Source organism: Leguminivora glycinivorella, chromosome Z (genome assembly GCF_023078275.1).
Source record: "Leguminivora glycinivorella isolate SPB_JAAS2020 chromosome Z, LegGlyc_1.1, whole genome shotgun sequence".
NCBI lineage: Eukaryota > Metazoa > Arthropoda > Insecta > Lepidoptera > Tortricidae > Leguminivora > Leguminivora glycinivorella.
The window spans coordinates 45885341-45907151 of record NC_062998.1 but is presented as its reverse complement, the minus strand read 5'-3'; the positions used below and the strand labels follow the sequence as shown (position 1 = coordinate 45907151).

General features: G+C 39.6%; 1 protein-coding gene across 1 annotated transcript in view; it reads right to left on the bottom strand.

The window, feature by feature from the left end:
• LOC125240501 overlaps positions 1–21811 on the bottom strand; it is a 50124-nt gene that overhangs the window by 15400 nt on the left and 12913 nt on the right. The window contains exons 2-4 of the mRNA XM_048148393.1: positions 10760–10912; positions 9802–10342; positions 1489–1754 (exon numbers count right to left, since the gene is read on the bottom strand). Coding sequence (XP_048004350.1) covers positions 1489–1754; positions 9802–10342; positions 10760–10912 — 960 coding nt within the window. The remainder of the gene's footprint in view (positions 1–1488; positions 1755–9801; positions 10343–10759; positions 10913–21811) is intronic.

The following is a 21811-nucleotide window of genomic DNA, read 5'->3' as shown; positions in this document are numbered from 1 at the left end:
GACTAGGCCGACTACCGACTAGTCGGCGCTTGGGTGGCCGATTAGTCGGCCGACTAGTCGGCCACAACATAATTTTCGATAAATTTACATTTTGAATGTCATTTTTGGTCCTTCGTTCGCGCTTTTCATGATTTTTTACAGATGTTAAAAGGTTCATGACAATATTTATATACATTTTCCATTTTTAACAACCGGCTTGGCTTAGTGGGTAGTGATCCTGCCTATGAAGTCGATAATCCTAGGTAGGAAATTTATTTCTGTGTTGATAACAGATATTTGTTGTTTTGACAAGAAAAAGGAATTACTAATAGCTACATAATACAACCATAATTTTCAGCTGGTAATTTAATTTTGTACTGTTTTTCTATCACTAATGAAGTGCCGACTAATCGGCCCTTTTTGCCGACTAGTCGCCGACTAATCGCCGACTACAAATGTGGCCGGATAGTCGGCTTTCCCGACTAGTCGGTACATCCCTACTGTATATATACATATTTACATACAACTCAGACAGCGGCTTCAAATTTCAAGTCTGATAATCGACCTGCTGACAAGACAAGTCGGTTTGTTTGCCTGTTGCCGGCGCAGTAAAATGTGTCGCACGCGCCGATCCGCCGCCCGCGCGCCCCCCGCGCGTCCGGCCGCCACATGTCCCAACGAACTCGCGTCAGCGTGCATATGCTGACGTTGTCGGTGAGTCCGTCGCAACGAACCGGGTAAATGCACCTGTAAAGGTATCACGGGCTCCTATTGTGGAAAAGTCTGCCCGCACCAATGTGGATGAGGAGGGATTCACATTGGTGCAAAAGAAGAGCAAGGCGCGCAGGGCGCCTCGTAAGACTATGTGTGGCAATGCGGAACCAGTGAATTCAGGTCTACGGATTGCTACGCCGAGTAGGGCGCTCTACGTGTCGCGCTTGCACTACTCCGCCGGGCCTGATGAGGTGGTGGAGTACGTTCGCCAGAAGACTGGCTACACGCTGAGAGTGTTCCAGCTACAGTCGCGCCACTACGTGCACTTCAGTTCGTTTGTGTTGCGAGTGCCGCGGCCGCTGCAGGACACCATGAACCATCGCGAGTGCAGACTTCTGGCCGAAGGGCGTGCTGTTTCGGCGGTTCCGGGGCAACCTGCCGAACCCTACGCCGTGTCAGACGACGCAACGGAGCCACGCTGTTACGTCGTCGCCTAAATAGAATATTGTTTTTTTTTGTCTGATTTTTACTGTTTTATGTGCTATACCTATTGTTTTTATTTTTTAGTTTCACAGTGCTTTGGTTTTACTGTTATGCTGTGTAACTTATTTGAATAATAAATAAATAAAAATAAATAAAATATTTCATGTCATGTCTTCGGCTAGAGACTACTCTAGAGTTTCTATCAGAATCATTTGTTGAAAAATGGCCTGTTTCTAAGTAACTTATTGAAAATGAAAATAATAGCTGCTTTTCATTGCGTGGTACGCATTAAAGGACTCTTGCTTTTATTACCGGTAAGTAAGTAGTAGCATTGTAGAGTCATATGCAGGTCCAAACAAATTCCAGCTCTATCATATGATATGATAAGATCTTCCTGTCGCGCTAGAAGGTTGCTCTCGAATTCTGCTGCCCTGGTGTGTCCACATGCACCGGCTGTGCCCAGTCTATTGTGCGGTAGCGACTTCACAGGCGAGTTTTGTATAGCTATGGACATTATAGGTTTCTTGGTGCGCGAACAATGCATAGATGTTACCATCTGGCTGGCGCCTTTTGTTTGCCTGGTGTCACACCTCGGACACTGACGATCAAATATATGAAAGAGGCGCGTTCCTAGCACACAGTCTAAGCTCGTGTAGGTGAACGCGTGCTATGCTTGTATGAGTGAAATATGACAGGTCGACTGTTCGCATTTTTGACAGGCGGTAACTGTGAGGTAACCGAGAGGGGGTGGGCGGCACTTTCAGCGGGGAGCGGGAGTGGCCATACTGTACGATAGTACTCTTTATTATACTGTGCTGGTGTTCACAGTTTGTGCAATGCCTCCCCCCCTTCCCTTTCAAAATTGGGTATTTTCCAGTAGTTACTTATGAAAACCAATTAATGAAAACTTTAAATCCCCTCCGGTAAATTCATCAGTGTACACAAATCAGTACCTATACTTAAATGTTGAACGAAATACCTAGTAACATATTAAATAAACCTTTATTGTTTCATAATTTCATTTTTATAATTTACACGTCCAGTCTCATCAACATCATGTTAATAGGTAAATGGATACCTATAGACAGTGGCGTGGCGGATTAAAGGCAATAGTAGTAGATGGTACAGGCCCCGTATCTACATTTGGGGGCTCCGCAGACAATGCAGAAATTTTAACCATGCTAGGGTGGTTTATCTTATCTTATCTTATCTTAAATCTGCAGGGGCCCTTACGGATACACTTCGACCCATCGGGATCTTTTGTGCAATTACCCCCTACGATCCTAAGATCCTTCAGCTATTCAGGAGCTTCTCGACCATTTCCACGTATCGGATGATGAGGCTCATGGGTAGCTCTCTGAAGTCCTTCGGTGCCAGGTAGCCTGCTCCGAAGTTCTTCATTCTTTGTCTGGCGAGGGCGTGACATTCACACATTAAATGTCTGACGGTCTCTTCCTCTTCGCCACACATGCGACAATCAGTGTTGTCGACGTGTCCCATCTTGACCAAAATTCCTTTGACCCCGTAATGGCCTGTGAACATCCCCGTTATAATTTGGAGGTGTCTTTTGCCTAGCTTCCCTAGCTTTTTGCTCCATCCAGAGTCTACCCTCTGCATAAAGAGCTTTGAGTGCTTCAGACCAACCAGGGCATCCCACTCTTTTTGGTGACTAGCCTTTGTTTGGTCTTTCATAGCCGTTCTAATGGTTCCTTTTGAAAAGCCCACATAAGGTTCCGGACCTATGAAGTTGTTTTCAGATCCAGCCTTGGCAAGTTCATCAGCGTTTTCATTGCCAATGAAGCCTTCGTGCCCCGGTATCCATACCAGTTGCACCTTGTTTTGCCTTCCAAGCTTGTTAAGAGCTTGGATGCCGTTTAATACCAGTCTAGAGGTAACTCTGGGCGATGTGAAGGCTTTGAGTGCCGCTTGACTGTCGCTGAGTATATAGATAGTCTTACCTTGGATTTGTCTAACTATATTCTCATGTACACAGGCAATTATTGCATATGTCTCGGCTTGGAAGACCGTGGCATAATTGCCCATGCTGATACTACCACTGTAGTCATTTGCATAAATGCCTGCGCCCGTACCAGATGCCATCTTGGACCCGTCTGTATACCAGATGATGGTGTTGTCATCAGGGGTGGGTGTCTCCAGACCCTCCTTCCATTCGGCTCTAGTATGGACTTTGGTTTTGAAGTTTTTGTGGAAGATGAATTTCGGTTGCATTTTGTCGCAGCCCATACTCATCAGCCTTCCCATAGAATTGTTGAACTCCATGCTTGTGTGTTTAGTCTTCGGCATGCTATCGCTCCAGAGGCCTGTTAAAGCCAGCCGGTGTAGCGATTTCAGTGCCTCAGACTGTATCACTAGATGTAGCGGCGGGAGATCCAATAGTACCTCCAATGCTGCTGTTGGCGTCGTTCTGAACGCACCCGTTATAGCCATGCATGCTGTCCTTTGTACCTTCATGAGGACATCCTTGCATGTGCTCAGTAATGTCCTTGGCCACCAGGCCAGGCTTCCGTACAGGATTATAGGTCTCACCATCATGGTGTAGATCCACCTTAGTACCTTTGGGTTTAAACCCCATGTTTTGCCGTAAGCTGACCTGCACATTCCAAACACTCTAAGTGCCTTGGCTGTGGTCAGTTCGACGTGTCTTTTCCAGTTCAGTTCTTTGTCTAGTGTTACCCCTAGATATTTCACTTCATTGGAAAGTTCAAGTACCCTTCCATAGAGCCTTAGTTGTTCCATGCCATTAAGGGCCCTTTTCCTGGTAAACAGTACTACCACTGTTTTGCCTGGGTTGATGGAGAGTTGTTGGTGGTTACACCACCTCTCCACTTGCCTCAGTGCTGTATTCATGATTTCTGACACCGTTCCCGGGAATTCCCCGTTTATGAGTATCACAAAATCATCTGCATAACCCACTGTATATACTGGGCCCTTATTTAGTTCTTCCAAAAGTGAGTTCACTACCAGGCTTCATAGAGTCGGAGAGAGAACCCCACCTTGTGGACAACCTTTTGTTGCTGTGGCTAGTAATTCTTCCCCCATGAGGGAGGACTTAATTAGCCGGCTGTTCACATATTACCTATCCAGCGGCAGATGGTAGGTTCTAAGCCATGTTTGAGTGCAGCATTATTGATTGCACCATATGTGGTGCGATCAAAGGCAACTTCGACATCCAGAAATGCAGCAAAACATAGTTCTTTGTTTTCTATGGCCTGCTCCGCTCTAGTTGTCACCAGGTGTAGTGCTGTCTCCGTGGACTTGCCCGGCTGGTATGCGCATTGCAAGCGGTGTAGTGGATGTCTCTTGAGCGGACCATCCCTGATGTGTCTGTCCACCAGTTTCTCCAGCGTTTTAAGGAGAAATGATGATAGACTTATGGGCCTATATGATTTGGCTTCTGTGTAATCCGCTTTGCCCGGTTTGGGCAAATATGTTACCTTTACTAACCTCCATGCACGCGGTACATGTCCGAACTTCCGAAGGCAATACACGCTTTGTACAGTCTACTCAAGTAAGGTATAAGTACGTTAGCGCCCTCTCGTAGTAGTATGGGGTAGATTCCATCTGGCCCCGGGGTTTTATACGGCTGAAATGTCGATAATGCCCATTGTATTTTGTTGTGGTCTACTACCTTTTTCGACGTGTCCCAATTATGTCTGGTCGTGCGAGTACACTGTTCCGTAACACTAATGGGTTCATCGTCTGGTGCACTCTGATTTATTATCGAGCCTGGAAAGTGTGTGGCACACATCACCTTGAGGGTCTCTAGCCCCGTTTCAGTCATTCCACCACCATAGGGTGGTTTTAATATTGTTGACAAATTTAGACTAGAACCGGATATCAAGGAAATCTAAGGTTTGGCATTTTCTGCTATAAAATACGTATAATCTTGGACCCCTTCAATTTTAAGGGTCTCTTAGGTCGTAGGTGAGCTTAAGGGCGCTTTCACATTATCCTTCCCGATATCGGATGTAGGAAGGATTTATAAATAAAATAAATATTGGGGACACCTTACACAAATCAACTTAGTCCCAAACTAAGCAAAGCTGCAAGTTGATGTCTGCATTTATAATTTGCGATTTGTAAAGTGGTACGTTCCACAATAAAAAAGGAAAAATCCATATGTTTATATTTAAAAACATATGGATTATTAACATTAAGCAAATGGGTGCTAAGCGACGATATACATACTTAAATAGATAAATACATACATACTTAAATAGACAACATCCATGACTCAGGAACAAATATCTGTGCTCATCACACAAATAAATGCCCTTACCGGGATTCGAACCCAGGACCGCGGCTTAGCAGGCAGGGTCACTACCGACTGAGCCAGACCGGTCGTCAAAATTTGTAAGGCAAAAATCAAAGATGGCGGCTTAAATATAATAATAATCGGTCCTACATCCGATATCGGATCGGATAATGTGAAAACGCACTAAGGGTGAACTTAATCCGGCACTGTAACGTGTTACTGTGTACCAATACCTAAGTACTTAGCCTACCCAAATTTACTGAACAAAACTAAGGGTCACTTGCACCTACTGATGTGCCGACGGAAAGTTTCCAAAATTCTGAAATTTTCACATAGGAAAACTTCGGAAACTTTCCATACTTTGTATGAACAATTGTATGGATGGAAACTTTCCATTTCATAAATTTAAATTCCGTTTATTTTTCGTGAAAGTTTCGTGAATTTTTCAAGAAATTTAAGATTTTATTGGAAAGTTTCCGCAACTTGCACATCAATACTTGCACCACCGAAAATGAAGGGTTAACCCGAGGTTAACCCACTATTCTGTAGGTAATTTGACAGTTGACAGCCCACTAACCCTGAGTTAAGCGGGTGGTGCAAGTGGCCCTATATCTACAATAGGTACGGTCAGCCAAGAATGTGGTTTACAACTTTTGGATTCTATTTGAAACAAATAAGGTTGAAAAGTGGTAAACCACTTTTTTGGCTGACTGTACGAGTACAAATCACATTTCTGATAGATTAGATTATGACTAAGTGGCGTAGCGATCAGTGGCGACGCGTGAAAATTTTTCTTGGTAATGCCGGAGGGGTTTTTGGGATCTGTTTTGTATGAACTTCTACAGATACTGCAGAATTTTAGGGAACCTGTGGGGAATCGAGTTGTATCGACGCTACGCCACTGGTAGCGATGTCACAAACCATTTTATATATTATATTAAGGTTTACTCGGCTAATTCCGAAATTCGGGATATTCCGAAAATTACTAATATCTACTAAACGCGGCTACATAATTTGCTATGGCAACGCACCCTATGACGTTCAAGTATCTCCCTCCCAGCGTAAGTTGGCTCGAGACGCTAGCGACGAAACTACGCTTGTGGCGCATCAGATTAGTGAGCGAGTGAAAAATTCCCGCTTTTTTGTCATTCGGAATTAGACGACCATCGCTAACTCTGTACTTTGGTGAGTAAATGAATTGACTGCCTTTGTGTTTGAGAGATTTTCGTTTTTTAGCCATTTTAAATCGGCTTAAACTATTCTAGCTTGTATTTTATTACATTTTCAGATTTACCCGAAGTGGGGAATTCCGTGTCACAAAGTGTACCGGAATTACCCGACCTTGTTTTCTCTAAGTAATAGCCAGTGGTTCTCAAACAAACAAAATTAAGTTCTTTTGTTATTCGGATATAACGATTCTAAAATATGTACATTTGCCTTCAGGTCCGTTCGGTGAATTTCAACGAAGCACGTGTGTCATGTCATCAACATGGATTGATAAAGGCCTAGGAGGTCTTCCACCTAAGCTTATGTGCATTACTTGCTTTTTTTTAAAGGTTAAAGACTAAGCCTTTAATATGTGGATTTTTATTAAGTAGGTACATTATCATAAGGCGACCCCTTGGAAACTATTGATGGTGGATATAAATGTGTCATTAAAGTTTGAGTACCACAGATTCCTGATCGGGTAAATCCGAAATAAAAGCTTGATAAACACATGTATAAGTACTCCTATACGCCAAATCGAGTAAAAAGAGCTGGGAGGGTAATTTCAATCAAAAAAGTAATATGTTTCTTATGCAACATACACATAAAACTCGTTTTCAAGTGTATTCGGATTTACCCGAACCAATTCGGAATTGCACCTTTGCAACGAAAAACCAAACTAGATTTGAAATGCTTGTATTTTAAAAATCTTACATTATTTATGAAAAATTCTGTAATCCATTGTTAGGCTATTCCATCTAGTAAGTGTGTTATTCACTATTTCCGTCTAAAAACTTTGCTATACTGACTGGTTCATGGAAACACATACACCTTATCAACTAGTGCAAAAATCATTCGGAATTACCCTAGTGCACCTTATTACACTTAAAAACAAAATCGAATGCTGCCTTGCTCAAAGAATTACGAATTTGGAATGTGAGCACATTGAACTTATATAATAATACTATTGATAATAATATACTTATTGACTATAATCACAATCAGTCCTTAATAAGGCAATCAAACCTGCGTAGATATTTTATAACATACATGAAACTCGCAAAATCTATTTAGCGAAGCACGAATTTAGCTTGGACTGAAAAAAAGAAAAGCTAATGGTGGAACACAAAATTTTTAATATATAATTAGATATAATAACAAAAAAAGGAATAAAAAGGACTTTTCAAGTATTTGACTTCATGAAGTTAGAAAAAATCAAATCAGCCTGTCATAGGTTTCTCTTAAACCTAAACTTCGTGGCCCCCCAGGATCGCGGCACTTATCCTGGGGGCCACGAAGTTTAGGTTACCCCCCTGGGGGTCGCGACCCACACTTTGAAAAACACTGCTCTATACCATTCCACACCTAAAAAAAAAGATTATTCAGAAAAATACCTACACCTAACTAAATACATTTGAATTAACAACATTTTACAGGTAATATTGCAATTACCATGACGACCATAAAGAATCACTCTCATCTCACATCACCAAACATTCAATACTTATTTATTATTATTTTTTTTTTTTTTATATTTATTACATACACATAAACTATCAATAACAGGGCATCCTAATACGATAGTATGGAAATTTACACATTTTATACACTGTTATGCACTTATTATGTACTTATAAAAACAATTAAAAAGTATTTTGACCTATAATACAGCATCATTATATTATCAATATGTTCTAAGAGCTTCGATTACCTACGGCCAACTTTATTAGTCTTTAGATTCTGGTTGTAAAAATGTGGCCTACTTTGTGGTTTACTTTTTGCATTCAGCATAGACTAGGTAGGTATAAAAAATTATACGTGCTATAGATATTTCAAATTATTCATTATTTTCATAAAAATCTATTCCTTTTTTCTTGTGAACATTACGAATTCTTATAAATTGGGAGTGGGACACTTACTGATAAACACGACATTCAATTAGGAGATCAATTTGCTGCGAAATATGCTCGCTATCAGTCTAGATAATCTTTGTTAATCTACTAATACCATAAAGACAAAGCCGGCTATTTGCGATGCCCATATTATGTGACACACAAATAATTTTAATGAAAAATACAATGGGATAATTTCATCATTAATGTTCTTAGTTCTAATATTTACAATATCAATAACTAAATTCATGGACTTCTACTCAAGTGAAAATAGGGCGCAATAGGTATTACCTACTGCAATGTTCTACCACCAGAGAGCAGCACTAGACCATTTCGTAAATCACGAGGGGGCCTTTCTCCGAGTGGTTCAAACGGTTTCAAACTTCCGGGTTTCAAACTTCCATATCCAAGTCTAGGAGTAAGAGTAGCATGAGTTTTCTCCGTTGTTTTTTTTTTGGTAGGAATCCGCGACTTTACAAAATGAATTTAAATTACCAAAATGTTATTTCATACCTACATATGTGATTCTAACGGGATACACGTAAAATTAACGTTGCCACCGAAGTCAAAACGGTTGAAATGCTTGGAGAAATGGACAAATACATTACGTACAATGTGCAATTTATCTACAGGTTTTTACAGATTTATTACGAATACATGAGATAGGCGATTTGATTGTTGTGCTAGTGCCGCTCTCTACTCAGAAAGTAGAGTATAAAATGCATTCTCGTTCGAATACAATTATGTACTAAACTTTAAGATTGTTAATAAGAGTTTTGAGCCAATTATTTTCAATGTCGAATTTTTGTTTCGTCAGAATTCGATAAAGTATAGATTAGATAGATCAGAGTTCGCCATTCTGTAAAAAATAAGCGCAATCTTACCGCCCGTCTCGTTCCAATAAACCTACACAGTTGTAGGTTTGTTGGAGGCAAAATTTAATTAATATTTATTCTACCCAGAATAGGAAATTCAATGGCATCCACATTTATCCAAATCTAATAAACGAAATAACCCTGATATTCATTATCTTTATCCTTATTTCTTTTTGCAACTAAAAACAACAATGTTATTCACTTTCTTCAGGGACCATCCTACGCGAGAGGTATTATAGATAGACTAGAATAATCAAGTTTTGAAAACCGATAGTCTTTTCATTTACGACTCAAAGTTAAGAGTTCGTTATAGGTTCCAAGGACTTTTGAGTCTATAGTAGTCAATTTACATTTGACATCCTATTGTTATGTTTACGAAGCCCTAAAATATCTAAGGCAGCGTTCCGTGTTGACATTCGCCCAATGCGGCACTTCCTGCAAGTGGTCCAGCACGTGCCGGCCCGGCTGCACCGTGTCCGGCGACAGCTGGCACTGCCCGAACACCACGTAGTCCGGCTCCAGCACGCCGTCCTTCACCAGCTGCTCTATCAAAACCCTCAAGTGTTCAAACTGGATATCAGCTGTCGTATCTGTGTTGTAGTCCCCCATGAACATCACGCTAATACTCTTTGAGTTGTGACCTTTCAGCATTGCTCCTACTACGTTCGCTCCCCGCCCTTCGAAGACCGTTCCTTCGCCGCCGATTAAAAAGTTGGGGACGATATCGTCCAGATCTCTTCGTAGGTTGTCCGCTTGTGTTGCGAGCATGGTTTCAATGCAGCGGCGAGTCTGGTTACAGTAACCCCTGCCCGTGTGCCCGATGACGACCTGCTGCACCGGCAGGGACAGGTAGTTCGTGTTGTACGGAGGCATCGCTTGCCAATCGTCTCGACGGAAATACCAGGTTTCATTTAGACCTAGCCCAAAAGAGTACACATTAATTTTGCAACTGTTTTAAGTATACTAGTTGTATTATAAACATGTTTGATACCATTGTTGGTACCATGGTATCTAGTTTTTCTTAAATGGAATATCACAGGATGTTTTAAAATGCAGGATTTTACATGTCAAACAACTGGAAATATTATGTATTATGATTAATAAGACGTTCAAATATTTGACTTCTCAAATTTTAATATTTAGGATCTATAATTTTAGATAGCCTACATAAATAAGCACCGACACGCGTCGCATTTAAAGTACAAAAATTAAGAGAGATAAATTTACTAGTGTGGATTATTTAAAAGGGAAATTAGAAATTAAAAAAAGTCTGTTGTGTATTAAGAGCACGTTAAGAGCATAGTAGTATAGGGGTATCAGTTCCCGAATATTACCTAGGTCTAGCCTGGTGGGTTTGGTGGCGAGATGGAACAGGTAGAGGCCGAGGCCGACGGCCACGACGAGGGCCCAGCACACGAACACGGCCACGCTACAGCGCAGCCCGTTCGACCTGGCCGGCGCCACCAGCTCTAGGCCCAGTATACGGCCTGAAACAGTACCAAATACAATATTTAGCGATTTGGAAGTAGGTATCTGTTCTATTTTTACATGGAAATATTTAAAATGATTTGTATTCTTGCTTGTTCGGGAAGCTTATAATTAGTTGTTTGTTCTTTTTTCCCCGTATGAAGTCAGTTCGTCCAGGTTATCTTACTGCGTCTAACCTGACTCGTATTTCAAGACCACTAGATTATAAACACTGTAAACTGTGGTTTAAGTAGATGGGATATGCCAACATATACACAACATGGTGTAAAGGAGTCAACTAACTAACAGTTTGCCGGACGATATGGGCCTTATTCTCGGCCCTGAGCTGTAAGTTCCTCTTTAGGGCACTTCTGTATTGAAGTTTGTAGCGATGTGGCATCGTTTGTCAAATCTAGCGATTATCTACGAATTAATTCAATCGATAAAGGGTCTATGCCTGGTGTATTTTAAGGACTTGACCAAATGTTACGTACCTATATTATTACGGGAATTAAAATTTTAGTAGGTCGTGCGCGTTACTTTCTATGGGTGCTGTCATGTGCCAAGAAGAAAAATTTTAAAATCATAGACAATAAGTAAAGCAGTCTGTTACCGTCTGGCTAAGTGACTAAGTAAATTTTCATTAGGTAGGTACTCGTCATAGTTGTCATAAAGTGCTGTCTATAAAAACGCACTGTAGGTTTTATACCTAAGACATTTACGTTTTTATTGACAAAAGTACCTAGGCTTATACATACATTACTTTATCCTGAGGTATTTATTAGAAAATAAGTAGGTACTATACCAAAACCATGTCTTGTGATCTTGGACTAAGTCAGTCTACACAGTCTGTATTTCACTTAGGTATTTCATTATTCGTTTTTGGGTCATCAGTAACATTTGAAAGCGGTCACATAAGTCGGTACGTACCTACGTTGTCGTCTCACAACCGTTCGCGTGTTTTTGTGCAAATATTTATATTGACTTATTTAAGGTATAGAGTTGCCCCGAATAGTGGTTTTGACTACTTTTGACTGAATACATAATATTCTGCATTCGCTCAGCCGAATACCTTACCTACCGAATATTTGGCACGACACTCGTATGGTTTGAGGCACATTTATTAGGGCAAAATTCGCCAACAGAGCACAGCGTTGTATCAACATTATTTCTCAAAACTAGTGATTTCATTTAGAGAGAGCCAAAATAACCGAAACCATGATAAAAAAATAACAAATGCTTAAAAAAGGGCCTGTGTTTCACAACTTTTCAAAAATATCTACTTTAAAGTAAATAATTGATTATACATAACATTTGTTTTAGGTATTTCTTTTCTGAATAAGTGTAACAGTTTTTCGGTAGGTATTTGGTGACTGTAGGCAATAAGTATTCGGCAGAATACGGAATATTCGAAGCGTCTCTATTTATTGAGTCCACTTGTTGTATTCTTGAATCCATGCCATGTGTGAATAGTACGTGATCAATATTAACGATTGTCAAATATTTCGCCAAAGACGGCAAATTCGGCTACGCGTAGTCCGGTTTGGAGTAGTCAATATTTGAATGTCATGGCTAGTTATGCCGGCACTACACTCTCGTCCGCACGGCAAGCACATGACGGGTGCCGGAATATCTCACCCATGAGATAGACTACCTACTCGTATATTTTATAAGACCGTTCATCTTGCGGGTGAGATATTTTGGTGCTTATCATGACTGTCCTGTGAATAAAAAATTGGAATCTGACCACTACAAAGCTTGAGGTTGATTTATATGAGATGTCTCTCAAGATTTATTATTTAAAAAAATCTGAATCCGGCTATAAACCATCTTCTATTAGTATTTTAAAAATATAGGGGTCGCTAAGTCGCTACTCTTGAAAAAGTTCCTCGGAAATGGAGCGAAACATGTCGAGCGTTATATCGACTTAATACGTGAGTAACCCGCTTAAAATATTTTTAAATATGTCTGAGTCTCACGGGAGTTTTAGGCCGGCAACAGACAGTCTTAAAAATTCATAATCTTAAAAAAAATTGTATGCAAATTGACACTGACAGACCTGTCAGTGTCAGTTTGAACTGTCAGTGGTAGTGTTTTAAGACTGTCTGTGGCAAGCCTTATAGTTAACATCTTCTATTGAGTTGATATTTGTGCCCCGTTCCGTTCAGTAACAGGTTTTCGACGTGTGTGTACAGCCGGCATTAGTAAGCATAATATACTATCCATGGTCATCCATAAGTCGTGGAACGAGAGCCACTTTACCTACTTAGATAACACATTCGCTTTCGATTCGGTACATATATCATTGCTCTTGGAAAAAATGGAATTGCTTGGTATACGTGGCTTAACTTCATTACAAATATTTGATTATGGTCAAGGATATATATATTTTTTCTAAACGACCGTCATTTACAATGTGTTATGCCCGCCCCCGCCCGGCTTTAGCGCACGATGATATAGCTCTTAAAGTTTGTTAGGTAGCCGATCTACCTGTGACTTACAGAGTATTCAGAGGAAAGTAAAATACAGGGAAAAGTGCGAATTTACCAAAGTTATTCTAGAAAACTATTAAAAAGTAAGTGCATGGTCGTAGAAAAAGTATTGACAACGTTTCAAAATTTTCAATGTCCCTAAATCGAAAACCATTTCGAGATATACGCTTGTAGATCACATAAATATTTTTTTTAATTTTTTTCCTATTTTGTCGTATAAAAAATCTTTCCAAAAAACTAGCTTAAAGGGGAAGTGACGCTCATCAATGTCAAACGCTGATTTAGAGCTTGCCAAGCGCTCATGAAAACTACAAAAGATATCTTCCAGTTGGTATTTCACTTGAGTTTGACAGTAACACTTATCGCAACTCTTCGTAGCAAAGATATTAAAAATTTCATGCGGACACTAGTCTATGGTTCGTACCAGTTCGTAGTCTCTTCACATATTGGTTATCATGACACTTGGGGAGTCGCTTGACAGTCTAGTCATACTGAACTGTTTGAGCAGACAGTGTTAAAACTTTTTTTCTTACCATTTTTGACGTTTTCTTAGGTGTATATTCTAAAGCAACACATGTCCTGACGTCAGACAGCTTTTGTCTTGACGTTTGTAACTTACGCTCTTTCTGTTTCAAATCGAAGTAGTAATAAGAAAGGATTTTCTCATTAAAATAGCAGTTTTTGGAAAAATAAAAAAATACGTGTATCTTTTAGTATTGAGTTCTTTCAAACCAAACAATAAAAAGTTGTACTCAAAAATATGAAATGTTGACTCAATGCAAACTGCAAACAGACTGGCTATTAACTGAAAACAATGAAGAAACAGAGAACATTCTCAATATAATCACATGACACTCATTTCAAACACACGCCACAAACACACACACACACACACACACACACACACACACACACATTTACACGCCTGCTTTTAATTTATTGAAATAATTTGATTTAAACTAACCTAATTTATGTTTATTATAAAATATGTTTCTTGTTCCTTTTCTAAAGGTCAGTCACCTGATTATTATTCATAACTTCAGAATTGAATTTCGGCAAAATTATAACTTTAGTTTTAGGGGAGCCGATTTTTTATCCTAGACCCATGTTCGCCTACTTATTTTGTGAAACATGTAGTAAATGATCTGACTGTTAAAACCAATTGTTTAGTTAGGTAGACAACTAAAGTTTTTATTCATTAAATAAAATTAAACTTATTCATAAAGCATTCATTGGTAAGTAGGTATAGGTACCTCCCTAATATTATTCTTGAAGTTACTAGCGTATACTTAATGACATTATCAGTCTGGCTGTCGATATCACGTGATAAAATTGTCGTGTTTTTATCTGTACCCTTACTACGAGTCACTGAAAGAGTCAACAAAGACATAATATGTTCGCTAATTTGTCACTGTTCAGTGTACACGGGCATTTTCAGAATTTGGGTCAATTAGCGTAAGTCGTTAACAAAAATTAACTTATAAACTGAAATAGATACCATACACTAAAGAAAAAGCTAATCCACTTGTCAAAAAAAAAAATCAAAAAATTTTCATAAAATAATTTGATTTGTACACGATAGATGGCATTTTCATATCGTAATCCTGCAAAAGGATTCATATAGGGTCAAGCACTAATTGCTCGCCCTTAGAGTTGGTCAGCGTAAGTCAGTTACACAAAAATTAACTTCGGGGTGGTGTAGCGGTGTCAGTTTTTCGTGACGACAATTAATCGCTTTTTCTTTATAAAGTAATTATGTCTAAAAATCTACTTTTTTCACATTCTGAATGTAGATTATCGCTTAAAGTTTATGTAGTACGAGTTCTTAACTAGATCTATAGTCCCGTCTGGCAGAAAGCATGAAACTTGGCATGTATATAGCTTCTAGGGTTATAATAAAAAATAGAAGTAGAAACACGCCGAGGTGTCAATGTTTCCCCTCCTTCCCCCCACTTTTGTATCCCTGTTTTCAGTTTTTTTATATTTACATGAAAACCGTAAAAGCTACAATAATAACGTCTTAGAGAAGTATATTTTCTATAAAATGCTCTACAATATTGTCTTTGGAAGTATATAGCTAGAACTTATAATTTTCAAACTATGCTCATTTCCCTTTGCCATATTTGTGTTTGGTGACCAGTAGGATAAGTAAGGCCAGCGACTTTGCACTTTTGCCCGTGGCGATGCTGCTTGGCAAAATTTTTCCTTGAGTCAAACTGATCCGATTTAGTCCAATAGTCATGAAATCGCACGTGACTACTCCCCACAAAGAGAAGGGGAAGGGGCCGGTTCCCTCGATGAAATCTATGCAATACTTCTTCTGGCTCTACTAGGGCAAATCGTATATCATTTCCATGTAATGTAGGGGCGTGTTAATCATTTCTGAAAAAATCGTGGCACCTTTTCATACAAAAATAACGATTTTATAACAAAATAATGTTTTTTTATGTATTTTATTGTAACAGTTATGGCATTTACAATTAAATCGTGGCAATTATCTCATCAATAAATAAAAAAATAGGACAGGTTAGTCCAAAACCCAGTTCTGATGATGGGATCCTGGAGAAGTCAAGGGATCTCCTCAAATCTTAAAGTGATTTTTGTGTTTTTATAAGAACAGCATGCATTTACGTTCAGAACAGTGACATTTGGTGCAGTGGAACTGCTGATGATCATCAGAACGTTACTCCTCAAAACTGAACGGCAGACTTATACGGACTTGGGTATTTTTATAAGAACATCATGTATTTACGTTCACAACAATGACATTTGGTGCCGTGAAACTGCTGATGATCATCAGAACGTAACTCCTCAAATCTGAACGGCTGACTTATAATGACTTTGGTATTTTTATAAGAACATCATGCATAATTTACGTGCAGAACAACGACATTTGATGCAGTGGAACTCCTGATGATGATCAAAATGAAAGTCCTGAAATCTGAACGGCACACTTATAGTGACACACACACGTTCAGAATAGTGACATTTGGTGCAGTGGACGTGGAACTGCTGATTATCACCAGAACGAAACTCCTCAAATCTGAACAGCATCAACGGCAGACTTATAATGACTTTGGTATTTTTATCAGAACATCATGCATTTAAGATCACAACAGTAACATTTGATGCAGTGGAACTGCTGACGATAATCAGAACGGAACTCCTCAACGACGCATAGCTCTTGTTAGGAGATTTCTGAACGTATCAAATGCATGCTGTTCTTTTAAAAATATAATCACTAAGAGTATGCCGTTCTGATTTGAGGATTGAGGAACTCCTCTCTCAGCTCACCATCAGCAGTTCCTCTGCACCAAATGTCGCTGTTCTGAACGTAAATGCATGATGTTATTATAAAAATACCAAAGTCATCATAAGTGTGCCGTTCAGATTGGAGGAGTTCCGTTCTGATGAACTCCAGCAGTTCCACTGCACGAAATTTCACTGTTCTGAACGTAAATGCATGATGTTCTTATAAAAATACCAAAGTCATAAGTGTGCCGTACAGATTTGAAGAGTTCCGTTCTGCTCACCATCAGCAGTTGAAATGCACCAAATGTCACTGTTCTGCGGGCCGATTTTTGAGTCTCACGCGTTCGATTTCAGAAAATTGTCACTGAAAATAATAGGCAAGTCACCGTTTTCAACCGGTATTTTCGTGACAGTGAGACTCAAAAATCGGCCCCCTGAACGTAAATGAATGCTGTTCTTATAAAAACACAAAAATCACTATATCTATGCCTTTAAGATTTGAGGAGATCCCTTGACTTCTCCAGGATCCCATCATCAGAACTGGGTTTTGGGCTAACCTGTCCTATTTTTTTTATTTATTGATGAGATAATTGCCACGATTTAATTGTAAATGCCATAACTCTTACAATTAAATACATAGAAAAACATTATTTTGTTATAAAATCGTTATTTTTGTATGAAAAGGTGCAACGATTTTTTCAGAAACGATTAACACGTCCCTACATTACACGGAAATGATATACGATTTGCCCTAGTCGCTAAGAGCAAGAAGAAGTATTGCATAGATTTCATAGAGGGAACCGGCCCCTTCCCCTTCTCTTGGCTAAATTGGATCAGTTTGACCCAAGGAACAATTTTGCCAAGCAGCATCGCCACAGGCAAAAGTGCAAAGTCGCTGGCCTTACTTGTCCTGCTGGTCACCAAACACAAATATGGCAAAGGGAAAATGAGCATAGTTTGAAAATTATAAGTTCTAGCTATATACTTCCAAAGACAATATTGTAGAAAATTTTATAGATAATATACTTCTCTTAGACGTCATTATTGTAGCTTTTAGGGTTTTCATGGAAATATAAAAAAACTGAAAACAGGGATACAAAAGTGGGGGGAAGGAGGGGAAACATTGACACCTCGGCGTGTTTCTACTTCTATTTTTTCTTATAACCCTATAAGCTATATACATGCCAAGTTTCATGCTTTCGGCCAGACGGGACTATACACTCATACTAATTCTCCGTTTCAGCTCCGCACTAATGTAACTAACACATAAACAATATATTTATTGAAATTTCATGCTTAATTATCATCACAAAACTGACAGTGAGTTAATTTTTGTTAACAACTTACGCTAATTGGGGGGTCCCAATTCTGAAAATGCCCTGCACACAAGAAATAACACTTACATTGAAAACTTATGAATAAAAAAATGGCCACATTGTTCCGCTTTAATAGCAATGCTGATCCGCTGAGCGAAATATTGGCCGTCCTCTGGTCACCCGAAGCAAGCGCACCCCAAACGCCGCAAATATGTTGGTAGGTACTACCGAGGGTACTGAGGGTGACATACTTGCGACGTTAAAAGGTCTTCAGCCGAGGATACAGTACTATTATGTATTTACTCAATACTCTCATTACGTGCTAGACGCAAACTCGCAAAGTAAGTTGCGTATGCGTATGTGTAGATAGATGTTAGCGTATAATATGTCAATGACTCGTGGTAAGTATACTGTTCGCAATTTTTTGTTTGTGTGGCAATCAGCGCTTACTTAAAGGTATTAGTATTACATATGTATAAAGTTAATTATTAAATTTAATATCAATTTAGTCATTTGTATCGTACACAAATTAATTGTAGGTATTTGTGTACTTATACAACTAGGTATTAAATACCAGCTAAAAATAGGTTTAGCGATTTTCACATTCCGAGAACTTATTATAGGTAAATGTATGTCTTTCCCATCACGGAACAATGGTGTTCCGGACCTTTGGGAGGCGTGCGCGGGGCCGAAGCCAACGCGTAGAGATCCTTTTGACACTTTAATGAAATGTAAGGGGTACACCGAGCGGGTGTTGCCCTTACCCGTATCATGGGACACACGCAGAGGCAACACCCGCCAGGGTGTAAGGACTATTTGAGAGTTAATGGAACCTAAAATGAACTGGGCTATTGGATGAAAGTGATGGACTAAATACTGGGCTATGGGATAAAAAACCGGACGCCTGCCTAATAAAACGGTATCCAATTTTATTTCTGGCAGACGGTGACTCGTCCCCACAAGATGGGCCCCCACAAAAAGCGACATCCAAGATGGCTCAAGGGCAATGCCGGTGATAGAACTCAAGGGTGTCGAGAGGTGTACACCGCTTTCTGCCCAGTGGCCGTTAAGCCACTGTACCAACTCGCGTCTTACGCAAATTTTCACTTCCACCCTTGGGGCATGTAGCCCTAACGACTCCACTCTGTCCTGTCCCACCCACCCGCCTTACGGGTAACAGAACTCCCCAGTAGGCCTAGCACATGATGGCCGCGAGAGTATGTCGCCGCGAGATAGATGACACGTCTTCCTCTAACTGTATTAATGACATAAGGACGGGTAGTCTATCTCGCGGCGACATACTCTCGCGGCCATCATGTGCTAGGCCTACAGGAGCACTCGGGTACGTGGGGTCGCTGTTCCCCAACAGCTCGCCACAAGCTGCCCTGCGTTGACTGATTGCACTGGTAACACCAGTGGGCGATGGGGTCGTCACATCCCTACGCCAGGTAAATGTATATTATTATTTGTCGGTAGTCCTGATTTACCGAGTCTGATAAGTCGGAAGTTCATGTGATAAAAGTTAATATTAGTCATGCGATATCTTATTGCACACGAGAATTCATACAGAATGAGCGAAAAGCCAAAAAGTGGATATTCTACTACTCTCTAAACGATTCTAACTAACCTGAACTTCATGATCTTTATTCCAAAAGTGTTTCCCATGATAAAGTGAGGTTATTGTCCGCTAATTCCCACCATGAGTTTAAACCTTAATACACTCACTTAATTACCTACATTTTGAGCATTGCATCATAGAATATATTGAAAAAAGCGCCGGTAGCCTAGCGGTAAGTGCGTGCGACTTTCGTTCCGGAGGTCGCACGCACTTACCGGACTAATTTCAATAATGTCCAGTTACCTTTCGGGTTGGAAGGTCAGATGGCAGTCGCCTTCGTAAAAACTAGTGCCTACACCAAATCTTGGGATTAGTTGTCAAAGCGGACCCTAGGCTCCCATGAGCCGTTGCAAACGCCGGGATAACGCAAGGTATTGAATAGTATCATTGCATGGCGTTCGGTGTCAAAACTCAATCGTTGTGCATTTCGATTTCGCTTGCACCAATAGGTACCAGTGCGAGGGAGCCGAGGGAGGTGCATTGTTAGTTCCTTTACGTGATCGCTGACGCATCTTACATACATGTCAGTGCCAAACTCGTGATAAGGGTACTGTTAAACTTTGCTTGTAAGATTGGAGCCCATACCTGTGAATTACCAGATATTGTAAAAATAGGAGGTTTACTTATTAGCCATTGATGTAATGTTTAATTATCATTATTAGTTCCATATTTAATTACGTTCTGACTACGATAACTTTAGTAGTTAGTATAATACCTAATATTGATAACTTAGGGGTGAGGGGTATTCTTAGCTGCTGTTTGCCACTGGGACGAAAATAAAGAAATCTCAGAGATACACTTACTAACTACGGTTATTAAGCTATATTATTATGATCAAGGAGTGTTAAATGTGTTGTTATTTGTTCCGTTTTCCTTAGTACAACAACAGGACAAAGAATTGAAGGATGTGGCGAGCAGCACATAAATAAATATCATAGCCATATGTATGTATATCTACACCGATTAGTGACCAAAGAAAAGCCGATTGCATAAATTTAACTTCGCAAAAAAGGTCTTAATGCTATAGTCGCAGAGCTGTAAATTGAAAGGTCATCAGCACCCGTACAACTTGTTACTATCAGATGAATTTGAATTGTAGACATCTTTGTACGGCAGCAAACTATTGATAGCAAATTAATATCCAATAAGGTACAGCGGGGCAAATCTCGAATGGGGGACAATTGTAACTAATCCATTTTTTCCATTATTACACTATGATGTTGCCCGTTAAGCAAGCAGAACTTGCGGTAACATTGCTCAATGCTACACCTGGGAGCTTGAAACTTACAATTGCAAGCTTGTAACGTTAGAGCAATGTTTGAGCTATATTGATGTTAAACGCTTTCGGCCGCGCTGTAGATAAACCCTGTAAGTTTCCCAGATCGGAATTTTACAACTTTCTATAACTTTGAATAGCAATGTTGCTGATACATTGAAATATAAACTTACTAGAAAGTTATGACGAAAACTTTTAAGAAGTTCATTTTTGTACATTGCAACAATAGCACATATGCAACTTGTGCGTAACTTACACGCTATTCATTACGGCAAGGTTACATTTGTAATAAACCAAAAAGTTTGAAATTGTATGTTATATAAATTTTTCACTGGCACCTTTTAATAAGTTACAAATGTAACATTGCTTTAACAACTCTAGTGAAGTTCCTTGCAAGTTACACTTGTAATGTACCTAAAAGTAGCGCTCATAATGTTTCTGGTATATAACCATTTGGTATGTTGTGTCAATAAATCACTGGCAACTTACTAGTTTAGTCAAAAAATAATATTGCTAGAACTTGCTAATTGCACGTCATGAGAAAGTAACTCGTGAATCGTTCGCACAACATTTCATAGGGATATTGCAGGGAAATTAATTTTTGTGGTTGATAGGACGTCGCAAATACAAATGCACGCAAGGTGCTCTGCGAGCTGCGTGCGGACCGCAGCGAGCCTGGGCGGGCGGGCGGGCTCGCCCAGGCTCGCTGCTGTTCGTGTGCAGCTTAATAACTAGAAACAAATAAAGTCAAACTTTAAAAATACCACACACAAAAATCATTGATGTTTATAAAACAAAAACATGGATATACAGCCAACATAATTTATTTCATTTTTTTCTTTTAACCCTTCAGACCAAACCAGCACCATACTAATGTACAATGATAATACTTATTTATACTAATGGTGTTACATATTTGAATTGACAATGACATATCTATTATAATACACACAAACACATTTTAA